Consider the following 21,023-nt stretch of genomic DNA (forward strand, 5'->3'; position numbering starts at 1 on the left):
TTAATCATTCAGAGGTGCTTACTGTAGACCGCATTGACACCAAACTCAGTACAGACCATCTTACCACCAGGCATATCGGCAACCACCTACAGTGGCCTACTTCAAGCAAGGTGACAGAAAGAAACAGACTCCCCCCCCCCCCCCCCCCCTCCTCCCTCCCAAAAAAAAAAGCCGGAAGACCATCCTTAAGCAATGATTCTCATCTGGTTCCGGCTACAATACCCTCATTCCCACAGACCAAACAAGTGGGTGCAAATATTTCTGTTTACCTTCATTAATGGAAACGGATAACATGGGACAAGTGGGTGTAGGATAGTGTCTTCCTGTCGTATGCTGGAGTTTGTGCGCAAACCTCTGAACCATCCTCCAATGAAGATGGACTTGATCTTCACTTACTAACACAGAAAGCATCTCAAATGATCTCCAAGTGGGCGATAGAGAAGGGTCCCACTGATCAGAGAGGTCTAGGTTTTTATTCTGCTTAAGCTGAGGTGCAAAAGATGCTGGATCTGGGAGTTTTATTGAGCCTTCAGACAGCCTTTGGGCTAGTCCTGTAGTAGCTGCACCAAAATCCCACTCTCAAACTTGCAACAAAAAAAAAGATGAGGTTCTGTGTGGATTAAAGAGACCTCAATGCAGTAACAAAAACGGATGCTCACCCAATCCCTAGGGCAGATGAGCTAATAGCTACTCTGGCTTCTGCCAATTAACTTAGCACCTTTGATCTGACTGCTGGCCACTGGAAGATAGTTATCAGAGGGTGCCAAACCCAAAACACCATTCTCCACTCCTAGTGGGCACTATCATTTTACAGTGATGCCCTTTTAAACTGAAGAATGCCCCTGCCACATTTGAAAGGTTGGTGAACAAAGTTCTCAAAGACCTGGAAAGCTTCAGTGCAGCCTATCTAGACGACGTAGCTTTTCTTTAGCTCCACCAGGGAGGATCACCTGGTCCACCTTGGGAATGTACTGCAGGCTCTGCAAAAAGCAGTCGTCACTATCAAGGCATTAAAGTGCCAGATATGGTAGGGAAAGTGGTTTATCTGGGCCACCTGGTAGGTGAAGGCCAGATCCTGCCGCTCCAGGGCAAAATCTAGACAGTCCTGGATTGGACTGCCCCTACAACTCAGACCCAAATCACAACCTTCCCAGGCCTGGCAGAGTACTATAGGAGGTTCATTAGGAACTATGCCTCCATTGTAGCCACCTTAAATGATCTCACATCCAAAATGATGCTCAAGAAAGCTTTATGGACGGCTAGCTGCCAAAGAGCTTTTGATGACCTGAAACAGGTCATGTGCTCTGCTCCCATACTAAGAAGCCTTGATTTCTCCAAGCAGTTTATTGTACAAACAGATGCTTCTGAGGTAGGGATAGGGGCAGTACTCTATCAAATAAATGATGAGGCCCAGGACCAACCTGTAGCTTTCATAAGCAGTTTGATCACTGGGAAAAAGGGTTGGTCAGCCATTGAGAGGGATGCCTTGGCTGTGGTCTGGGCCTTGAAGAAGGTAAGACCATACTTGTGTGGTACTCACTTCCTTGTTTAGACAGACAGCAAGCCCCTCCTGTGGTTGAAAAAATTAAAGGTGAGAATCCCAAATCGTTGAGGTGGTCCATCTTCCTACAGGGAGTGGACTATACAGTGGAACAAAGGCCTCGGCGGAACCACTCCAATGCAGATGGAGTCTCCAGATATTTCCACTTAGCCAATGAACTGTTAACTGGGCAGGGTTAGTCTTATTGTATTTCATTTTAGGGTGAGGGGTAGAAGGTATGTAGGAAAGTACCCTCTCTTTGGCATGGTTACTCCCAGGTTTTGCCTGCTATCAATAAGCTTAGACTGTTTTCACTGGGATCCTGCTAACCAGGACCCCAGTGATTGTGCTCTCTCCCTCTAAATCTGGTTGCCTAGGACTTTGTACACTCTACAATTGGCATACTGGTGCCCCCTTAAGTCCCTAGTATTTGGCACTTAGGTACCCAGGGCATTGGCGCCAGTGCCAGAGGTTCCCATGGGCTACAGCATGTACTGTGCCACCTATGGGAGCCCATGCAAAATGTGTCTGCAGGCCTCTCATTGCAGCCAGTGTGAAAAGGTGCATGCACCTTTCCACCACAGTTCACAGCACCAGGTCGCTGTCACCCCTATGGTAGGCCCTCCTATCTTGGAGGGCAGGGTGCAGGTCTCTGTGTCTGAGGGCACCCCTGCATGAGCAGAGATGCCCCTATGAACTTAAGCTCCGTTACAATGGACTTTGTAAGTGCGGGGAAGCCATTTTACCCGTGTACTGGACCGTGTCCATCTACATAATGGAAACTCCGAACCTGGGCATGTTGGGTATCAAACATGTCAGAATCATACCCCAGTAATGTTGCCGGTATTTGTTTTATGATTCCATGCACTCTGGGGGCTACTTAGAGGACTCTCCAGTATTGCGCCGAACAGTCTTCTAGGGTTTTCCAGGCAACCTGCGCTGCTGCCACCCCTCAGACAGGTTTCTGCCCTCCTGCTGGTTGACCAGCTCAAGCAGGGGAAGGCAGAACAAAGGATTTCCTGTGCAAGAGGGAGGCAACACCCGCTCCCTTGGAAATAGTGTTACAACGCTTCGGAGGGGTAGCCCTTCCCAAGCCGTTGGTTTGCTTTGAAGGGCACATTTGGTACCCTCCTTGCATAAACCGGTTTGCACCAGTCCAGGGGCCCCCAGCCCCTGCTCTGGTGCAAAATTGGACAAAAGAAAAGGGAGTGACCGCCTCCAGGTGGCCACTTGAATCTGCCATCTTGAAACAAAGATGTGCAGAGGCCCCTGGGAGCATCTGAGTGGCCAGGTCAGGCAGGTGACGTCATAGACCCCTCCTAATACGTGGTCACCTTGCTAGGTGACCAGTCCCACTTTTAGGGCTATTTAGGGACTCCCTTGCGGATGGGTCCAAATATTCGACGTGCACGACTCCACCAGGACTCATTTGCATCGTTAACTTTGACTTCTGGCCACTAGAACCGCAATTGGACTCTTCTGGAACTGAGAAGACTGCAACTCTGGTGATGACTTTGCTTTACAACATTGTTCCTCCTGCTCCTTCCAGCAACTGCAACATTTCCCCAGCTGTGTATCCTCTGGAGTTGGCAAGACTTCAGCCTGCTCCAAGAAGAAATCTCCCTTGGAGTCAAGGAGTCACTCCCCTACATTTGCAGGCACCTACAGCAACAATGCCTGGCTGTGTAGATCTGCTGTCCTCGAACTGCGTGGATCCTGTATTCCAGGTGGTGGTCTGGAGTGGTCCCCTTGGTCCTCTCTGCCAACTGTCCAACTTGAGGAAACTGTGAGCCCTTGCCTCTCCTTGCAGGACAGTACCCCTGTGCACCATAACTCTTGCAGCTACCAAGGCTTGTTGTCTCCAGCTCCATGGGATCTTCAGACTCCGAATAGCCCAGGCACCCAGCATTTCTTCCTGCCAAGCAGTCTCCTCTCTGCTGCTCCATCAACGTGGGACTCCTCTTCAGGTGTGCTGAGTGGGCCTCACTGCGACTTACTGTGCCTGCTGCCAGTAGGTTGCCTGTGCGGGCTGCAACTGCTTCTGTTGGTTCTCCCAACTGCTGAGGATCACCCCGGACTCCTCCAACGGTCAGGTGCCGTGGGCCTTGCTGGTCCTCTTCAGCCTTGCAACTCTTCTTTTGCTCCTCTTGCATTTGCCAAGGCTTGTTGGTGGTTCTCCTATACCACCAACCAGCTGCAAACCGACAACCATCTGCACTGCTCCAAGCACTCCTGGGCTCCACAGCTGGTCATCTTCCCCCATCGACCTGGATCTTTATCCACAGAAGGGTGGGTAGTAGCGCCTACCTCCACCGGACACTTCATGGTAGACTGGACTCTGTCCCCTTCTTTTACACGTCCTAGTCTTTCAGAATCCACCATTGGTTTCTTCCAGACTGGTCCTGTTCTTGCACAATCCCTTTTCTAAGTCCTCCTGTCAGTCCTTGGGAAGACCAGTTATTAACCTCTGCTCTCCTTGTTGCTGGGGGGCACTCTGGTACTGACGTCTTGGGGTTCCTGGTTCCTCCAGCTCCGCTCTAACTCCACATCCTTGATCAGGGGACTGCATCTTGCATTCAACTTTCTGAGTGAAAATAATAAAGGCCCCAGGGGAGGGCCAAACCATATACTAAGTATTGTCAATGCTTGTTGTTTCTATGCTAATTTCTGATTGGGGGATGCACTGAACTTGGCCTGGGAGACTACACATCCCAGACTGTTCTTGGCCCCTGGAGGCGGCCATCTTACCTGCTCAACAGCTCACTTGTGCTGATGACAAGCACTATATAGCACTAGCAAGATCACCGCTGAGAGGGACGTGCTGAACTTTGCTTGGGGAACTACACATCCCAGATGCTCCTAGCCCATGGAGGCGGCCATCTTACCTGCTCAGCTGCTCACATTTGTGCTGATGACCAGTGCTAGCAAGAATACTGCTATGCGGGCAAAGCACGGGCTAAGGGCAGACCCGTCCACACACGTCGGAGCCCAAAGGGAGGCTAGGCTAGGCCAGGCCATCCCTCTAACATTATAGTTTTTTCTGTTTTGTTCAATCAAAGTGGCCTCATAGGCTACTGCTGTAGCGGTTATATTTTGGTAAGGGGGTGTTACTGGCCCAGCAGGTCCGGCCGGGGCCTATTTATTTATTATCCATTACAAGTGATATTGCATACGGGTAAAAAAGACAAGAGGGGGCAGGGCTGGGGTAGTGCAGACCAAAAAAACTAAAAATCGAAAGCATGCTGTAGATAACTGTTAATCTTCTAGTTGAATGCGAGGAAATACTGACCTCCTCCCCAGATAATGTTCCCGAAACCGCCCAGAGTGTGTTTCCCCCGTAAATTTGGGGGTTAAACGCAGGAGAATTCCTGACCTATTTAAAACACAAGAATTGCAGGGGTCTGTTCGTGAAGGGAAGGGGGGGGTGTCATGACACACACCACACCGTCGCAGGCGAACAAGCCGTCTTTCGACGGCAGTGATGTTCTGCTTTACAGTAACCACTTCAGTCCCTTAAGAAACATCCTAGACCTATGCAATGATCCTGTCACCAATACTGTGGCAGGTGAAGTCTCACTAGAGTCATAGCTACAACTGTCACCCCCCCCCCCCCCAATGCAGTTGAATCCCAACATCTCTCACATACAGAATTTAAAAAATGAGATGGCTGAGCTTACATCTATGGTATCTACCTTAATTTCTATGGCCAGGCAGATCATGCCATCAGATGTGTTGACTACCTTGGTTGGTGCTCATGGCCTTGCATCTAATTCCCCTGGGCCATTATCTGTGTTGCCTAACTTCCTTTTGTCCGTTTGTAACAAGAGTCTCACCCCCTTGTCTGGCCCCGTTAGTGCTAGCCTGGCTCCTTGTGTTGGCTAATGGCTTGCAGGTGGTAGGTCAGGGAATCTTTGCCAGGTTCCCAATTGTAGTGGCACGGGCATAGTTGAGGAACCAAGAGTCTATTGTCAACCTTCTAGGCTGTGGATAATGGTACCTTCAGTTGCACTGGTGACTTTGTTGCTGACAGGCCTAAATCTACGAATACCGTCTTGGTAGTCAGCATACCTAAGCTACATCCTGCAGCTTCTAGGGAGAGTGAAGAAGCCATTAAAAACAAGGCGATTCATAGGATAAGTCACATGAGAGGTTGTCATTCTGTGATCTGTGAGGACATGATTAGGGCAGTTAGGAGACCAGATCCTGCTACACTTTGACATGATTGAGTTGACATTCAGAGAGAAGGGAATGGCAGATAATCTGGTGGCTTTAGATGCTAGAACATGTCCACCAAGGTATTCCCGTATCCAGTTTAAGTACCCTAGGCTCCTTACACACCATAACGCTCACCCAGGGGGTAGTTCATCAGGTTTAAATGATAATGACTTACTAGTGCATCATCTGAGATCCCTTCAGTTTATTCACTTTTTACCTCTGCTTTCCATGATGTAGCTGGTTCTGGCACTAGTACTTCCTCTGTTCCTGTCTGAGTTCATTAGTCCCTCTACCTCTGACAGCTCTTGCCAGGCATCTCAAAACCAGTTAGTTAATTGTTCAGTCAATGGTGGTACTATTACATCTATGTTGCACCCGGCATCTCATAATGATGGGGGTACGTCTTATTTCTTGGAATGTGGCAGCTTTAAGATCTACTACCTCCTTACCAGCTTTTAATCATTTTATTGAGGGTTATGATATCTGCCTTTTTCAGTAAGCATGAGCAGTGGATCTGCTTTTTTTGGTCTGGTTTCCTGAATTTCTGCATTCTAGCACTTCATAGCAAGAGGGGTAGACACTCTGGTGGTTTAACTACATGGGTCCGAACAACATTCAACTGTTGTATATCAGTTATCCATTGACCATTCTGACATACTGGGTATTCAGTTATCATTTAGGCCGGAGTAATCATTATGCAAGAGGGGTGGGGGTTTGGGGGAGGGACCTGTCCTCCGGTACACTCCTCGTGTTGGAAGCATTTATTAGGCAGTGCCCCCGGTATTTCAAAATCATTGTAGCAGGTGATTTTAGTGTCACTTTTGAGCCTTTAGGCTTGGATGATTTCGACTCCACTTATGAGGAGGATCCGATGTGGTCTGTTCCATCTTTAGACATCCCGCCCATCAATAGGTGGTCGCAAGTAGCTGTGCAGTTAAAAGCCTTGACTATGAAATTTGGGCTTGGATCACTTAATGGCAGAACTAAATCAGATGCTAAGGGCTGTCATACATACAATAAAATTAATCATACAAGCAGAATTGATTACTGCTTGGTTGATTTGAGATTGTGGTCTTTGGTCGTCGATCTGATAGTTATTGAGTGGATAGAAAGTGATTATAACCCATTTTCTGTCCAGATGCTTGCTGTATGTAACCAATTGTATGTCTAGCATTTCCATTAAACCACTAATGCACATCAGTATGACCAACGAAAAAACATTTGAAGTGGCATCAGCTAGCAGCCCAGCCCGATATTTTAAGTTCTGTCAATGTTTTGCGGTCTTAATTGTGGAGCCCGACTCTAATTGCGCCAACAAATAACGCTAAACTGATTACATCTCATGTTCTTTGTTTCAAAAGCATTCCAGCCCATCTCATGGTAGGCAGTAATTTTGGTGGCACAAGAGTCAGAGAAAACATCCTTGGTATAACAAGGACTGTTGGGCTTCAAATAAATTACGGGTTAAAGCTATTAAAACCAAGGATATAGCCTCTATCCACATAGCTAGGAAGTCTTACAAGGCCACTGTCTGCAAAGCCAAGCACACGCAGGATGAGCAGTGGTGGAATGCATTGAATGAAGCTGCATCTGACAAGGAGTGTGCAAAATTTCTTGGTCCTTGGCTGCGCGAGGCACTGATAATGGTGTATTACGCATAAAAACGAACATTGCTCCATCAGAGTGGATTGACCATTTTAGTCAATTATACTCCTGCTTATATGTCACACTAGAATAATCAGCGAACTGGGCTCTTCCTGCTATTACTGACCAAGCGCCCAATCTTCCAACCTTACAATTGTTCACTCTCTGATGTCGTGCACTCATTACGCACACTTAAGCGTGGGAGGGCGTCTGGTTAGGAACGTCATTCTGGCAGACATTTTTTTTGACTGCCATAGAAGCCTGGTCTAGATACATTCTTATCATATCTAATACAATAGGGGTGGGGGCACCAATTCCTGATTTGTGGAAGGGTGCCGTTGTTGTACCCATCTATAAAAAGGGCAATAGATCCTTGCCCTGTAATTATACGCCTATCAGTTTATTATAAATTTCCACTATTGACCAAGTTTATAGATTCTTTCTTCTAAATTGGAAAACGGTCTTAATTGGCAAGGAAAATCTTTGTTGCTGTTGTAGATCTGAAATCTGCCTCTGACTTAGTACCTCGCAACAAGTAGTGGGAAGTTCTCTCTGACTTGGCAATGCCTCCCTACATTCTTTCCTTAGTAGTGCGTCTTCATGAGGACACCTATGCACGTGTTACGTGGGGTAATCAATGGCGGCTTACTGACAAAATCCCAGCAAAGGGAGTACGACAATTATGTATCCTTGCTCCAACTTTTTCATTGTATATCAATGAAATTGTCCCCTTTTTAGCCAAGGTGGAGGCAGATGCACCATTAATAGGTGCCTGCACAGTCCCCGTATTGTTGTTTGCATACGACACTCTTCTAATCTCCAAGACCCGAGTGGCTTACAGAAACTCCTAAAGCGATTTGAGGTGTTTGCTCTCGCTCTCTCTCTCGCCCTTTCTCTCTCTCCCCCTCTCTCTCTCACCCTCTCACTCTTGTGCCCTCTCTCCCTCACCCGCTTGCCCGATCTCTCTCCCCTCTCCCGATAACTTTTAACCCCCACAGATCATTCAAAGGGAAGATAGTATTTGGAGGCACACCACTTCAAAATGTGAAATCTTTTGGTTATCTTGGCTTAACCATATCAGACACCTCTCTTGGAAATCCCATATATAGGCGACGTTGAAGCAAAAACAGGACACTAGGGTCCTAGTCAAGGACTTTGGCGCCTCATATACTAAACAGATTCGCCCGGTACTTTGGCTCTACAAGATTAAGGCTGTTCGTTCCGCCCTTTTTGGTGCAGAGCTTTGGGGTCATGTTAAAGCTCAAGAAATACCTGTACTTGAAAATACCTTTTTGAGGAAACTGGTTTACTCCAGTATTGGAACTTTCATAGATTCACATGCTTGAATCATTCCCCGTTGTCAAGATGGGAGTCCCCAGTACCTTAAAAAAAAGACAATGTCCAAAAGACATAACATTTATAACTAAGAAATTCTCCTAATTTTAACAACCCATCCAAGTCTTTATGTAAAAAGAACCAAACTTGAACCTCGGCCAATCAGAGTACCATCCTTTAGAACCCTCCTTAGAGAAGCTCCATCACCTCAGATTTTCTACCGCACGTCGTGCTAGGGAGTCTGAGCTCTGCCCAGTTTATTCTTGAGAGAAGATTTTCTGAACTTATTGGATTTCCTTTTGCTATTAGGTGTCTCTGATACACACTTCTACCTTCTGGAGCCTGTTATAACAGCAGGATGTCAGACAGAGAGAAAAAGTCTCTTCAGAGCCTGCAGTACTTGTGGTAAGAAAAGGCTCCATTCAGAGGACCCTCATACAGAGTGTATATATTGCCTCTACCCTGAACACTCTGCTGCTGATTGTAAGGTATGTCGTACCTTTTCTTCAAAGACTTTGAAAGATGGAGAAGGGAGGCTGTTGCTTTGGCTCCAAAAACTGAAGACAAGAAACACCCTGTCTCAGACTCAAACAGTGAAGAGTCTTCATGGTCTTCAAGAAAGTCTCAAGAGGCATAGATCACCTCAATCTGAAAAGGGTTCGAGAAAACCCTCAAAGACTTTGAAAAAGACCTCACAGGGGTCTGGTGAAGGCCGCAGTCTATCATCTTCACCTAAGGAGAAAAGAACCTCTTCTAAATCCAGTCATTGGCCTTCCACATCCAAGGAGGTCTCAAAATCCTCCTCAGAGCCTTCCACATCCCCTTGAAAGGTTTTGACAACGTTTAGAAAACTGGCCTCAACCTCTGAAGAAAGACTGTCGACGAGATCGTTGTCGACTCTGTCGTTGAAGAGTACGTACACGGCAGCCTTGTCGGCGGTGACTACGACGGTAACCTCTCTGGGAATGGTGACTTCTTCCACATCAGTGACGTCCATGGCGACGATAACAAAATCAAGATTGTTGACACTGAAGATAAGAACGTCGACGGTCAAGATACCTTCGTCTATGCCCTCGTCGACGACACCATCAACAGGATTGTCAGAGACGGCTCCGTTGACTGTGCTGTCGTCGACCCGGTCGACGAAGCACAAAAAGAAGCCGTCTGCGTCTGGATGGGGAAATATTACTCCAGGAGTTACATCCCCAAGTAGGATCACTCCATTAATCCCGACTCATCTCTTAGAAGAGGATTCAGATGATGATAGGCCGTTCAGGGCAGCCCATAGTCCTTCGCAGCTTCACGTAAAATACTAAGATGATGATGAGGAATATTATCACCAGTATTAGTCTACTCAGCGGCAGCAGACCTATATTCTAGAGGACATGGTTTGTGTTCTGAGTTCCCTTATATCTGATCTGACAGCATAGACTGCGGATTACGAAAGGAGATTTCCGTCAGTGCTGCAACCTGACATACAGACGGCACCTCCTCCTCCATCCATACCTGCCACTCCTCTGCTGCAGCCTACAGCATCCCCTAGATCAGCCAGAAGTACCCCACAAAGGTCCTTCATACAAGTAACGGACTCTTCGGATGAAGAGAGCAAATAAGGGGAATTGCAGGACAACTCTGACTGGGACAATTATATATTGCCGACGCCATAGTCTCCGTCGCCTAGCCCTGTGGATTCTCCCCCTGGAGATATTGGAGGTTTCCACAATTTGCTTGAGAGGGCGGCAAAGAGATTTGGCATACCCATGCCATCCAAACTGGACTGTTTATACGACTTCAAAGAGCCGTACCAGAAGAGAGTTCGTTCCATACCTATTGTTGGTTACATCTGGGAGGAAGGTCTAAAGGTGATGAAAAACCCGGCTACTGTAACGGCAGTCTTGCCCAGGTTGGACAAACCTTATAAGGCCTCGGAAGACGCTCCAGCGTGTCTTGTGGGTCACCCGAAACCGGACTCTGTTATAACCCAGGCAGTGCAGAGGCTGTCTAAAAATCCATCAACACCACTCTCCGCTCCTCCGGAGGGTAGAAGGTTAGACATCATTGGCAAACGTTTTTCTTCTATGTCTGGCCTCATAGTGAGGGCAGCAAATTCGCTAGCAATCTTGGGGAGGTACGACAGACAATTGTGGGTGGATATTGCCCCGTACCTGGATCAGGTCTCGGTGAGATCTAAGGCAGAGATAAAAAAAAAAATTCTCTTGGAGGATGAGCGCACCTTGGCTGAGGTGATTGACTGCGCTATGGACACTGCAATGACAGCTTTTCGACAACTAGCTGGCGGAGCAGTTCTGAGACGTCAGGGCTGGTTAAGAGCAACATCCTCCGTCCGGAGGTTCAGAACAAGGTGTTGGACCTCCCTTTTGACGGAGAAGCTTTACTTGGTAAGCATGTGGATGAAGCCTTGTAGGCTATTAAAACAGATACTGATACCGCAAGGTCCTTAGGGACCCTTCAATTTAAAAAGGTTCCATTTCGTGCTGCCAGAGGTCGGGGAGTCTCCACTTATTGAGGGGGTTACCAGTCCTTTCGCTACCCCTCCTATGCTACACAACAGTTTCGGCCGCAATATACCCAAAGGCAACCACCTCAGGCATCATATTTAAGACCCCCTCCTAGGGGAAGATCGCGCCAGGGTAAGGAGACAACCAGATGTCAGTGACAACTTCCAGGCTCCGGCTACAGCCCTGCCACATGGTAGGAGGAAGGATATTTCACTTCTACAAGAAGTGGCAACAGATTACATCAGACCAGTGGGTTTTAATCATTGTTCGATTTGGCCATACTTTAGAATTTGTTCAACTCCCACCTTCTTGTCGTCCTCATACCTTCGTGCAGAAGCATCTAAAACAACTCTGGCTGGAGGTTGTGATCATGCTCAGAAAGGGGGCAATAGAGAGAGTTCCTTCTTCAGAGAAGGGCAAAGGTTTTTACTCCCGATTCTTCCCGGTACACAAGAACTGGGAATCTTGGCGTCCCATTCTAGATCTCAGGGGCCTAAACAAGTACCTCAGACGCCAAACCTTTCGTGTGGTCACATTGCAAGATATTCTTCTCCGCATGAACCACGGAGATTATATGACGTCTCTGGATCTCCAGGACGCATACTTCCCTATTCCAATTTCACTTGCCCACAGGAAGTATCTACATTTTGTGGTAGCCGGCAGCCATTTCCAATTCAAAGTCCTTCCATTCGGCTTGAAGTCTGCCCCTAGGATCTTTACAAAGTGCCTAGCTCCGGTGGCGGCTTTCCTAAGAAATAAGAAAATTCAAATTTTTCCCTACTTAGACGATTGGCTCATCAAGGCGCAGTGGTTTCAAGCAGTTCACGTCTCAACAACAGCTTGAATAGCATTATTCGACGAGCTGGGTCTCGCTCTGAATCACAACAAGTCATACATCTTACCTACAAGGGTAACAACCTTCCTAGCTGCAAAGATTGACAACATAAGAGACCGAGCTTTCCCGTCAATCGAGAAACAGACAAAACTTGTTTCCTTGGCAGACAAAGTGCAAAGAAAGTATTTCTGTACGCACTTACAAGTTGCTTCTGGGGATGATGTCTTCCTGCATACAGTTAGTCCCCTTTTGTCACCTAAGAATGCATCCACTGCAGGAAGAGTTGGATCTACAGTGGATACAGAAACACGACTCGTTCAACGATCTAATCAGTGTAACTCCTCGGATGATCCAGGCTCTCCACTGGTGGAAAAGTCAGCGGAACCTCTGAGTAGGTCTTTCATTCCTGCCACCTCGGCCCCCATTGGTCATCACCACAGACGCTTCCCTAGAGGGCTGGGGAGCACATCTTCAGGACCTTCAAATCAGTGGGAAGTGGAGAAGCTCCTTCCAAAAGTACCGTATCAACTTTCTGGAGTTGAGAACGATTTTCTTGGCCCTGCAGGCTTTCCTTCCAAGGATAGAGCACACAGTTCTCATAAGGACAGACAACACTGCAGCCATGCATTATTTAAACAAACAAGGGGGAACAAAATCTCTCCTGTCTCGGGAATCGCAGACGATTTGGGATTGGGCCATTCGCAATGGCATAACTACGCGCAGAACATCTACCAGGAAGGCAGAACGAGACAGCAGACTGATGCCTTCCTGTCACAAGTGGGAGTTGAATAAGGACGTGCTCGACCAGGTCTTCAGAAGTGGGGGAAACCCAAACTACATCTATTTGCAACCCCGCAGAACACCAAATGCCTCTATTACGCAAGTTGGGTTCACCATCCGGCTCTTGCGGAAATGTGTTTTCGATGGCATGGTGCAGAATATTTGCCTACGCTTTTCCATCCATTCCTCTAATATCAAGGGTGCTTGCAAAGATCAAACAGGAACGTTGCAGACTCATCCTAATAGCTCCGTTTTGGCCCCGCCAACATTGGTTCTCGGAGCTCCTCCTGTTCTCGGAGGCAGATCTCATTCCGCTGAAGGTGTCAACGCAGCTCTTGACAAGGAAAGAGGGCCAGATTCTACACCCAGACCCATGATCACTCAAGTTATCGGCCTAGCTCCTGAACACAATGAGTTCGCCCATTTAGACATTCGGCCTGAGTGTTGGGTTATTTTGGCAAAGGCCAGAGTGGAGAGTACCAACAAATCGTACTTGTTGAAATGGAAAAGGTTTTGCTTGTGGTGTCAGAGTGCATTGATCCACTATTGGCACTGCCGGAGTGAATACTACCCGATCTCCTCCATCTGGCATCGACAGGATTGGCACATGCATCCATTAGGGTGCATTTGGCGGCGATACCCCTCTGTGGTCATCTAGATTAATTAAGCAGTTTCTCAAAGGGCTATTTCGATTTTTTTCCACCAGTAAGGCCTCCTCCACCATCCTGGCAACTCAATACGGTTCTTTCTCAACTTATGAAACACCCATTTGAACCGATACACAGAACAGATCTGAAGTATTTATCGTGGAAGGTGGCTCTGCTTCTAGCCTTTACTACTTCCAGGCAAGTCAGTGAGATTCAGGTGTTCAGTGTTCAAGAGCCTTTCCTCCAATTTAAATAGGATAAAGTCATACTTCACACAAACCCCACGTTTGTACCAAAGGTGTCATCAGACTTTCATATTAACCAACCAATCTAAAATCTTTCTTCCCGAATCCAACGTCTCCGGCAGAGAGCTCTTCATTCGTTGGACGTCAAACGGAACCTTAAGATTTACTTGGCGAGAACCAAGACTTTTAGGAAGTCTACTCAATTAATTGTTGCATACAGTGCTCCTAGGAAAGGGCTGGCCCTTTCTAAACAAAGTATAGCCAGATGGATAGTAGCAGCTATAAACTTGCCACCAAGCAGCTGGAAAACCTTTACAATCCTCAGTGAGGGCGCATTCGATGAGGACTCTCGGCGTCCATGGCACTGTTTGCAGGTGTACCCCTGCAGGACATTTGCAGAGCAGCCACCTGGAAGACAACTCACACCTTTACGAGACACTATTGTCTGGATGCCATTCCGAAGGGGGATGCAGTGGTTGATCGGGCGGTCCTGCGGCATCTGTTCCAGTAACGGTGAGCTCACATTGCCTCCCTCCATCTATTTTTTTTCTTCTTCGCACATTGCATGTTTTGAATTTGCTTTGCTATATTTACATGTTTTCCTTATACCATAGGATATGAGTGTTTATCAAAATGTAGGGGATTATGTATACAGAACATGTTTTCATGCTATTAAGATCAGTTCTACAATCTCTGCATTAAACGTACATCCACAAACCCCTCAATCAATGTGCTTTGGATACTGCTTTTTAGTCTGATTCAAGCATGTGAATCTATGAAAGTTCCAATACTGGAGTAAGAAAATAAGTTACTTACCTGTAACTATAGTTCTTCAGTATTGGAATCTTTCATCGATTCACATGTGTCCCACCTTTGCTTATCATATGTTTAATCATCAATTGGTGCATTAGTGCTTAGAAAATCTGAGGTGCTGGAGCTACTCTCAGGAGGGCTCTAAAGGGTGGTACTCTCTGATTGGCTGAGGTTCAAGTTTGGATCTTTTTACATAAAGACTTGGATGGGTTGTTAAAATGAAGAGAATTTCTTTGTTATAGATGTTGTGTCTTTGGGACATTGTCTATTTTTTTAAGGTACCGGGGACTCCCATCTCGCCGACGGGGAATGATTTAAGCATGTGAATCTATGAAAGATTCCAATACTAGAGAACTAAAGTTACAGGTAAGTAACTTATTTTCTTCTCTTCCAGTGAGCACCCTTAGGCCCCAAAGACCGCTTGCATCCTCTCTTGTACTGGAGACGGCTCTAGACTACTCTGGAGCTTGCCTCTTATACTGCAGCCCTTCAAGCAGTAGTTGAAGCTGATTGCTCTCTTAGTGTCCCTTAGCTAAGATATGTTAAGGCATCATTGTATTCGCTTGGCTGGTGCGAGCTTTGGGATTGCCCAGCTACTGCTGCCTTTCCTCCGAATCTTGACTTTGAAAATAAGTATTGGAGGATTGTAGATTTTGAGGAATTACGTGTAGCTGTTCATTCCAGTCTCTTATGCTTTTACTGATTTGAAAGATGTGCGCAGATATGGGGCCTTTTGGCATATAATTTCGACCCCTAAGGACAAGAAGCTGTACTTTTTTGTGTAGGAGCCCTACCATTAGGATCATTAACTAGCAGTTGGTCATCTGATGAGACTGCTGTCTGTACAGTTTCTATTGAAAACCTGCCCCATGTATTATTTGTCTGTCCTGGTTATTCAATTCCTCGCATCAAGTGGCTTCCTCATACCTCTAGGCTGCTGGGCATCCTCCGTAACGCCAGAGCTCTTCAAATTCTTAGGTCAGACACCCACCATGTCTTGGTTAATGCTGTCGCTAAATTTCTTGGAGCTATATGGGCCAACTGAGCAAAGACTATCTTCACTTATGTGAAACTGCCTTGTATGTATAGCTTCATGTAATTGCAGGCTGCTCTTACGATGATGAACGTGGTTTAGCCCATTCCCGTGAAATGAATCGTTAACAAGTGCATGTATTCCTAATATCACTGCGTTGTTGTGTATTTTTACAGAGGGCGGGGTATAGGAGTGGGATGTTGGTTTAGTTCTTGAGGCTTTTGTCACAAAATTATGACCTTCTGTTTAATATTAAAGGGTGATGATTTACATGATAACCATATCCCTTGTGGAAAGAAATCACTAGTTTTATTGCATTCGGGCCACTGATTATGTTGAATCTGTGGCATAACTGTGAACTTTTGTAATCTATTTTGTAAATTAGCTGGGATAGTGCTTGCTGCTTTTTCTCTAGTACTGTATTTGGCGTTGACCTCTGGGGGAAAAAAATAGAAAACTATTACGCTTTGCACTGATTTATAACTTAGTATTTTAGTCTTATGTGTATGGTGCTAGTGTCCTCTGTGCAAACCTCATGTCTTAGGACCTGGACCCAGTGGTATTTATTATTGTATGGATTTTATTTTTGTTTTAATCTATTTTTATGTATATGATATGTGGTGTTTTCGGTCTGTTTTGTGCTTTTTGTGGTACTAGTTACCGAAATAAAGCTTATTTGAATTGATTGCTATTGTGTAGATATCTAGTGTGTACTTACCTCCTATTTGGGAAGGCTGCCTATAAGTCATCTAGTGTTTTACTGTAATAAAGTACCTTTATTTTTGTAGCACTGTGGTTCTTTCGTGTGTGTAAGTGCTGTGTGACTACAGTGGTATTGCAGAAGCTTTGCATGTGTCCTAGATAAGTCTTGGCTGCTCATCCACAGCTACCTCTAGAGAGCCCTGGCTTCCTAGACACTGCCTAAACTTCACTAATAGGGGTTGCCTGGATCTGGTAGAAGTTGCCAACACCATAGGTGAATACCACACACTGAGCCAGCTTCCTACAGCTTGCACTTGAAGAAAACAAAATAAATGTAAAGTCTATTTGCACTTAGATGTTAGGACTCATAGATAGTCTCCACAAAAAGTTACTTGCGTTTTTTAATTTTTTTAAATAAATGTTTCCTGTGTCTTGCTAGTGGAGACCACAGACCAACTATAACTGCCCATTAGTTATTGGCAGTTTACATTGATGATTCAAGCATGTAAAGAGGTGTTTCTTATTAGTTTGCAGGAAAAGTTGGATGGGTGTTTAGAGAAAGAAGATCATCCCACACTTGCTAATGAGAATTTAAAGCAGGAGTGCCAAGCTCTGAAGAAAGAACAGGAGTACCTGAAGAAGGTAAACTGTGAAGATTGCTCAGTGACCTTCATATCGCACCCACATATATGGGAATATCTTTCACCCTATGCATTCTAGCACTGTAAGCCCTCATCTCCTGTACATTCATACTCTGTGCTTTTTTCACTGCTCTTCTGCACTTATTCATTTTCACAGCTCGTATACATTCTCGTAGCCTGCATACATCTTTGCATTGTATATTCTCCCTACCCATACATTTCTGACCCAATCTAGTCCTGCAACCATCTGTCTACTGTATGTTTGACCCTCAAACATTCTTGTTCTACATAGTCTCCATATATTCTAGCAGTATGTATTCTCCTACTCCTCATAAATTCCCATGCTATATATTTTTATAGCTCCATAATTCCCATACTATAAATGGGCGACCTTATGCACCATCTTACAATATGCATCCGAGTATTCTTAAAAATAAAAATAAAAATAAAAACTCCTGGATCGAAAGTCTTTCATAGCATAAAGGCATACTATAGATCTTGTATAATCCATTGGGAGAGTGCAATCCCGGTATAAAAGCCCATATTTAATTTCCTTAAATAGAGGCGATTTGTGACATTTTTAGACACCTGTAATAAAGACATAGCTACTCAACTGTAATTGATTTATTGCAGTTTTGAGTCCTGATGTCGCAATACCTTCTGGCATAGCAGCCAGGCTGAACCAGGTCACATCCCATAATTACAGCTGCAGTTTAAACAAGGAAAATGGGTACTTGCTTTTCTCCCTGGTAACTTTTCGTTTTAGAAAGACATAGCAGAAAGGAGATATGTATGGCAACATGGTTTCTATGCTATAGGTCATTCCAGGTCAGACAGATTCTCAGCACAATCTAAGCCACAGCATTTTCTTCACCTGACTTTCATTAAGCTGATTCTTATATCATCTAGCATTGGGTTCCGATGTGTACAGCTTGCTTTTCTTCTAAGAAGTCTTTAGAGTCTCAATGTATAGGGACTCCTCCCTTTGCTTGTATAGCGCATGGACATAAACTACATAGTTGGATGGTTATCTGTCAGTGTTGGATGTGCTTTGCCAATGGAGGGTCTTTGTCTGGACCTCCCAAGTTCTCCATTTCCAGTATCCTTTGAACAATCCTTCGGTGCATCCACATTTCATCTCACTGTTGTGGTTCCTCCTTCAGATATTAACGCCCCGCACGTTCCTCGCCCCTGTAGGGCCTCTTTCATAGTCTTGCACACAAGAATGTTAAAACTGTGATGGAAAAGAGACCTTTTCAATTCTGTCCACAGTGCCATTTGAAGTACATGAAGAGACCTTTGTCTATTTCCGGACCATAACTAGGCCGCCTGCTCCACCTGCCTCGCTTTCCAGTCAAAAAAGACCATTTAGAATTGTCTGGACCATTGACTCATGCCATGGAGCAGCATTGTGTCGATGATACCCCCAACATCTTTGTAGATGAGGACAAAGAGGAGGCTGAGGGAAATGTTTGTCAAACAGGCCATGACCTTCAGCTCTGGAACCCAATTCTTCGTTGGACTCTGAGAACCGAGACCCACAGCTGACCACTGCTCAGCAAAAAAAAAATGATTGTACCACAATACACCAAGGTGCTCACCACCCCTTTGGTGTCTGGGTGTCTAACCTGCATTCTGAGACCCAGCCTTCTGGGCTGCCACTGTCTCCCACCGTGGTGGGCACCAAATTAAGGCTCAGAATAAACTCCAACTCTGGCATCGAGCCACCCTCAAAAGTTATGACCTGCCTCAACGCCGACAGCTCCATCTGTGCGCTCTGGTGACTCGACTTATGCTCCAAAGGAATTCTTGAGCCAAATACACAGTTCAATGTCAAACTGCTTCGAAGCTGAAACCGACTGTGCTAAAACCTTCACCTGGCCGCGGCAGATTCCGAAAGCCAGACGTTTCACATCGTACAGTGCTTCCAGGAGGAGTTGGACTCTCTGCAGCAAAGTTTATTCATTCATCCTCACATGGGTAAAATCATTGCTAAACCCCTGCAAAAGGTGCAGCAAACTCTCCGATTCAAGAGGCAGCTCGCTTTTGAGCAGCAACTGGCTTTGGAGACTCCACCACCTAAGCAGAAAAAATGACAAGATGGGGGCACTAGTGAGCTGCCCCAAGGCCTGCTCCTTCATCTTTAACCTTGCAATGCTGCTCATTCTCCACTGTTACCACCACCACCACCTCCTCCTCCATCATCATAGGGTCACCCACCCTCTTCACCACAGGATTCTACCCATTCATCTTATGGGATGAGAAGCCCTCCATCCTTAGATTCGTATGATGTTCTGACCAGGATCCCCAGGATGACCCCCCTGAGATGATTATGGGGATGCCCCTCCAGGTGCCAAAGACCCTGACCTGTACCCAGCCAAACCTTCTCTTGGCGATACCACCTCATATCCTGAGGCTGTTCAGAGCAGCCACTTTTCACAAAATGGGCCTGCACACCGTACGAGATGAGGAGGATGTCTTGGTGGAAAAGCTCTCCCCCACTCTGCATTCTACCCAGTTCTTGCTGACTCCTCAGGCCATGCGTAAGCCTTCACATGAGGTGTTTAAGGACACAGTCAAGGACAGGCTTGTCAACCCGAGATTGACAACAAATATAAGCCCTTGCCCTTTGACCCACCCTGCTTTATAAACCAGCTTCCATGTGACTAGTTGGTGCATGCCACCTGCATATGTACCAGTACCCACGGCACTGGGGACAATTTCCCCCCAAATACAGTAAAAAGAGACTGGGCAGGAAAAAAATTCCTTTCAATCTTTGACTTATTGCTGTTTTACCAGTTTGGTAGGGCTGTTGCCGTATTGCCAGTTCAGTAGGGTGCAATGGGATGAAACTGGGAAACTCCATCTCCCTCATCAATACAGGCAGCAGGCTTAAGAGATTGTGTCTGAAGGACAGACCATCTCAAAGAGTTCCATTAGATGGCCCTTAGTGTGGGCGACACTGCCACCAGGGTCGTAAATTCCAGCATCCTAATCCGCAGGTATGCTTGACTTCATATCTCTGACTGTAAGCCAGAAGTCCAACATCATCTGATCATCACGCCATTTGATGAAGAACACCTTTTCGGCCCCCAAGTCGATCAGCTTCTGGAGAAGATGAAAACAATGTGACAATGGTGTGTACTCCCTTTACTATTCAATCTCCAAGAAAGACTGGTCACTGAAGTCCATTCTAGACCTTCACCGTTATAACAAGTACATCCTGTCAAAACATTTCCACATGGTCACGCTCCAGGACGTCCTACCACTACTGTGGCAAGGCGACTCCATGACCGCTCTCGACTTGAAGGATGTGTATTTCCACATCCCAATCCACCCTGTACTTCGCCACTACCTCAGGTTTGTGGTAAGTGGATAGCATTTGTAATTCAAAGTTACCACACCACTCCTGGGGTTTTCACTAAATGACTTACAGTGGTCGTGCTCACCTTCAGAGAAGCGGTGTCTACATTTTCCTTTACCTTGATAGACTGACTGATAAAGAGTGCAAGCAAGAGACAATGTCTATCTCACACACAGCTTACCTTAGATCTTCTTCACGATCTGGCTTCACTATGAACATGGACAAATACCACCTTAACCCATTACAGATGTAGCTCTTTCTAGGGACCATACCAAATTCAGTCTCTCGGAAAGCTTACCCTAGTCGTGCTAGAGTCCAAGCCTTTCAGCCAAAGTTGCCTACCTGAACAGTAGTGACATGCAAAGGGTCTATGGAAAGATCTAGTGTTGAAGGCTAGCACCTGTCCTTCTTTGCAGTGGTGGAATAGCAGCAATTAGCTGCAGGCCAGTTCTTTCCTAGACCAGTTTCCTCAAGTAACCATCACCTTGGACTCCTCTCACTGGCTGGGAGGCACATCTACAGGATGTCACTGTCCAGGGTTTGTGGACTCTGCTGCAACAGACTGTTTTCATAAACCCTCTGGAGTTGATGGCAATTCAATTGGCTCTCAAGACTTTTTTCTGACACGTTCATGTAGGAAAGTACCATCTTGCCTGGCATGTTACCCCCAATTTTACTGTATGTATGTTTGTTTGTTTTTGCCTATGTGT

At 46.0% G+C, this 21,023-nt stretch overlaps 1 protein-coding gene across 1 annotated transcript in view; it reads left to right on the forward strand.

The window, feature by feature from the left end:
* CEP85 (centrosomal protein 85) overlaps nt 1–21,023 on the forward strand; it is a 304,191-nt gene that overhangs the window by 213,220 nt on the left and 69,948 nt on the right. Inside the window, exon 9 of the mRNA XM_069224028.1 lies at nt 16,836–16,950. Within this exon, the coding sequence (XP_069080129.1) occupies nt 16,836–16,950 (115 nt within the window). The remainder of the gene's footprint in view (nt 1–16,835; nt 16,951–21,023) is intronic.

The sequence above is a fragment of the Pleurodeles waltl genome, chromosome 3_1, assembly GCF_031143425.1.
Source record: "Pleurodeles waltl isolate 20211129_DDA chromosome 3_1, aPleWal1.hap1.20221129, whole genome shotgun sequence".
Taxonomy (NCBI): Eukaryota; Metazoa; Chordata; class Amphibia; order Caudata; family Salamandridae; genus Pleurodeles; species Pleurodeles waltl.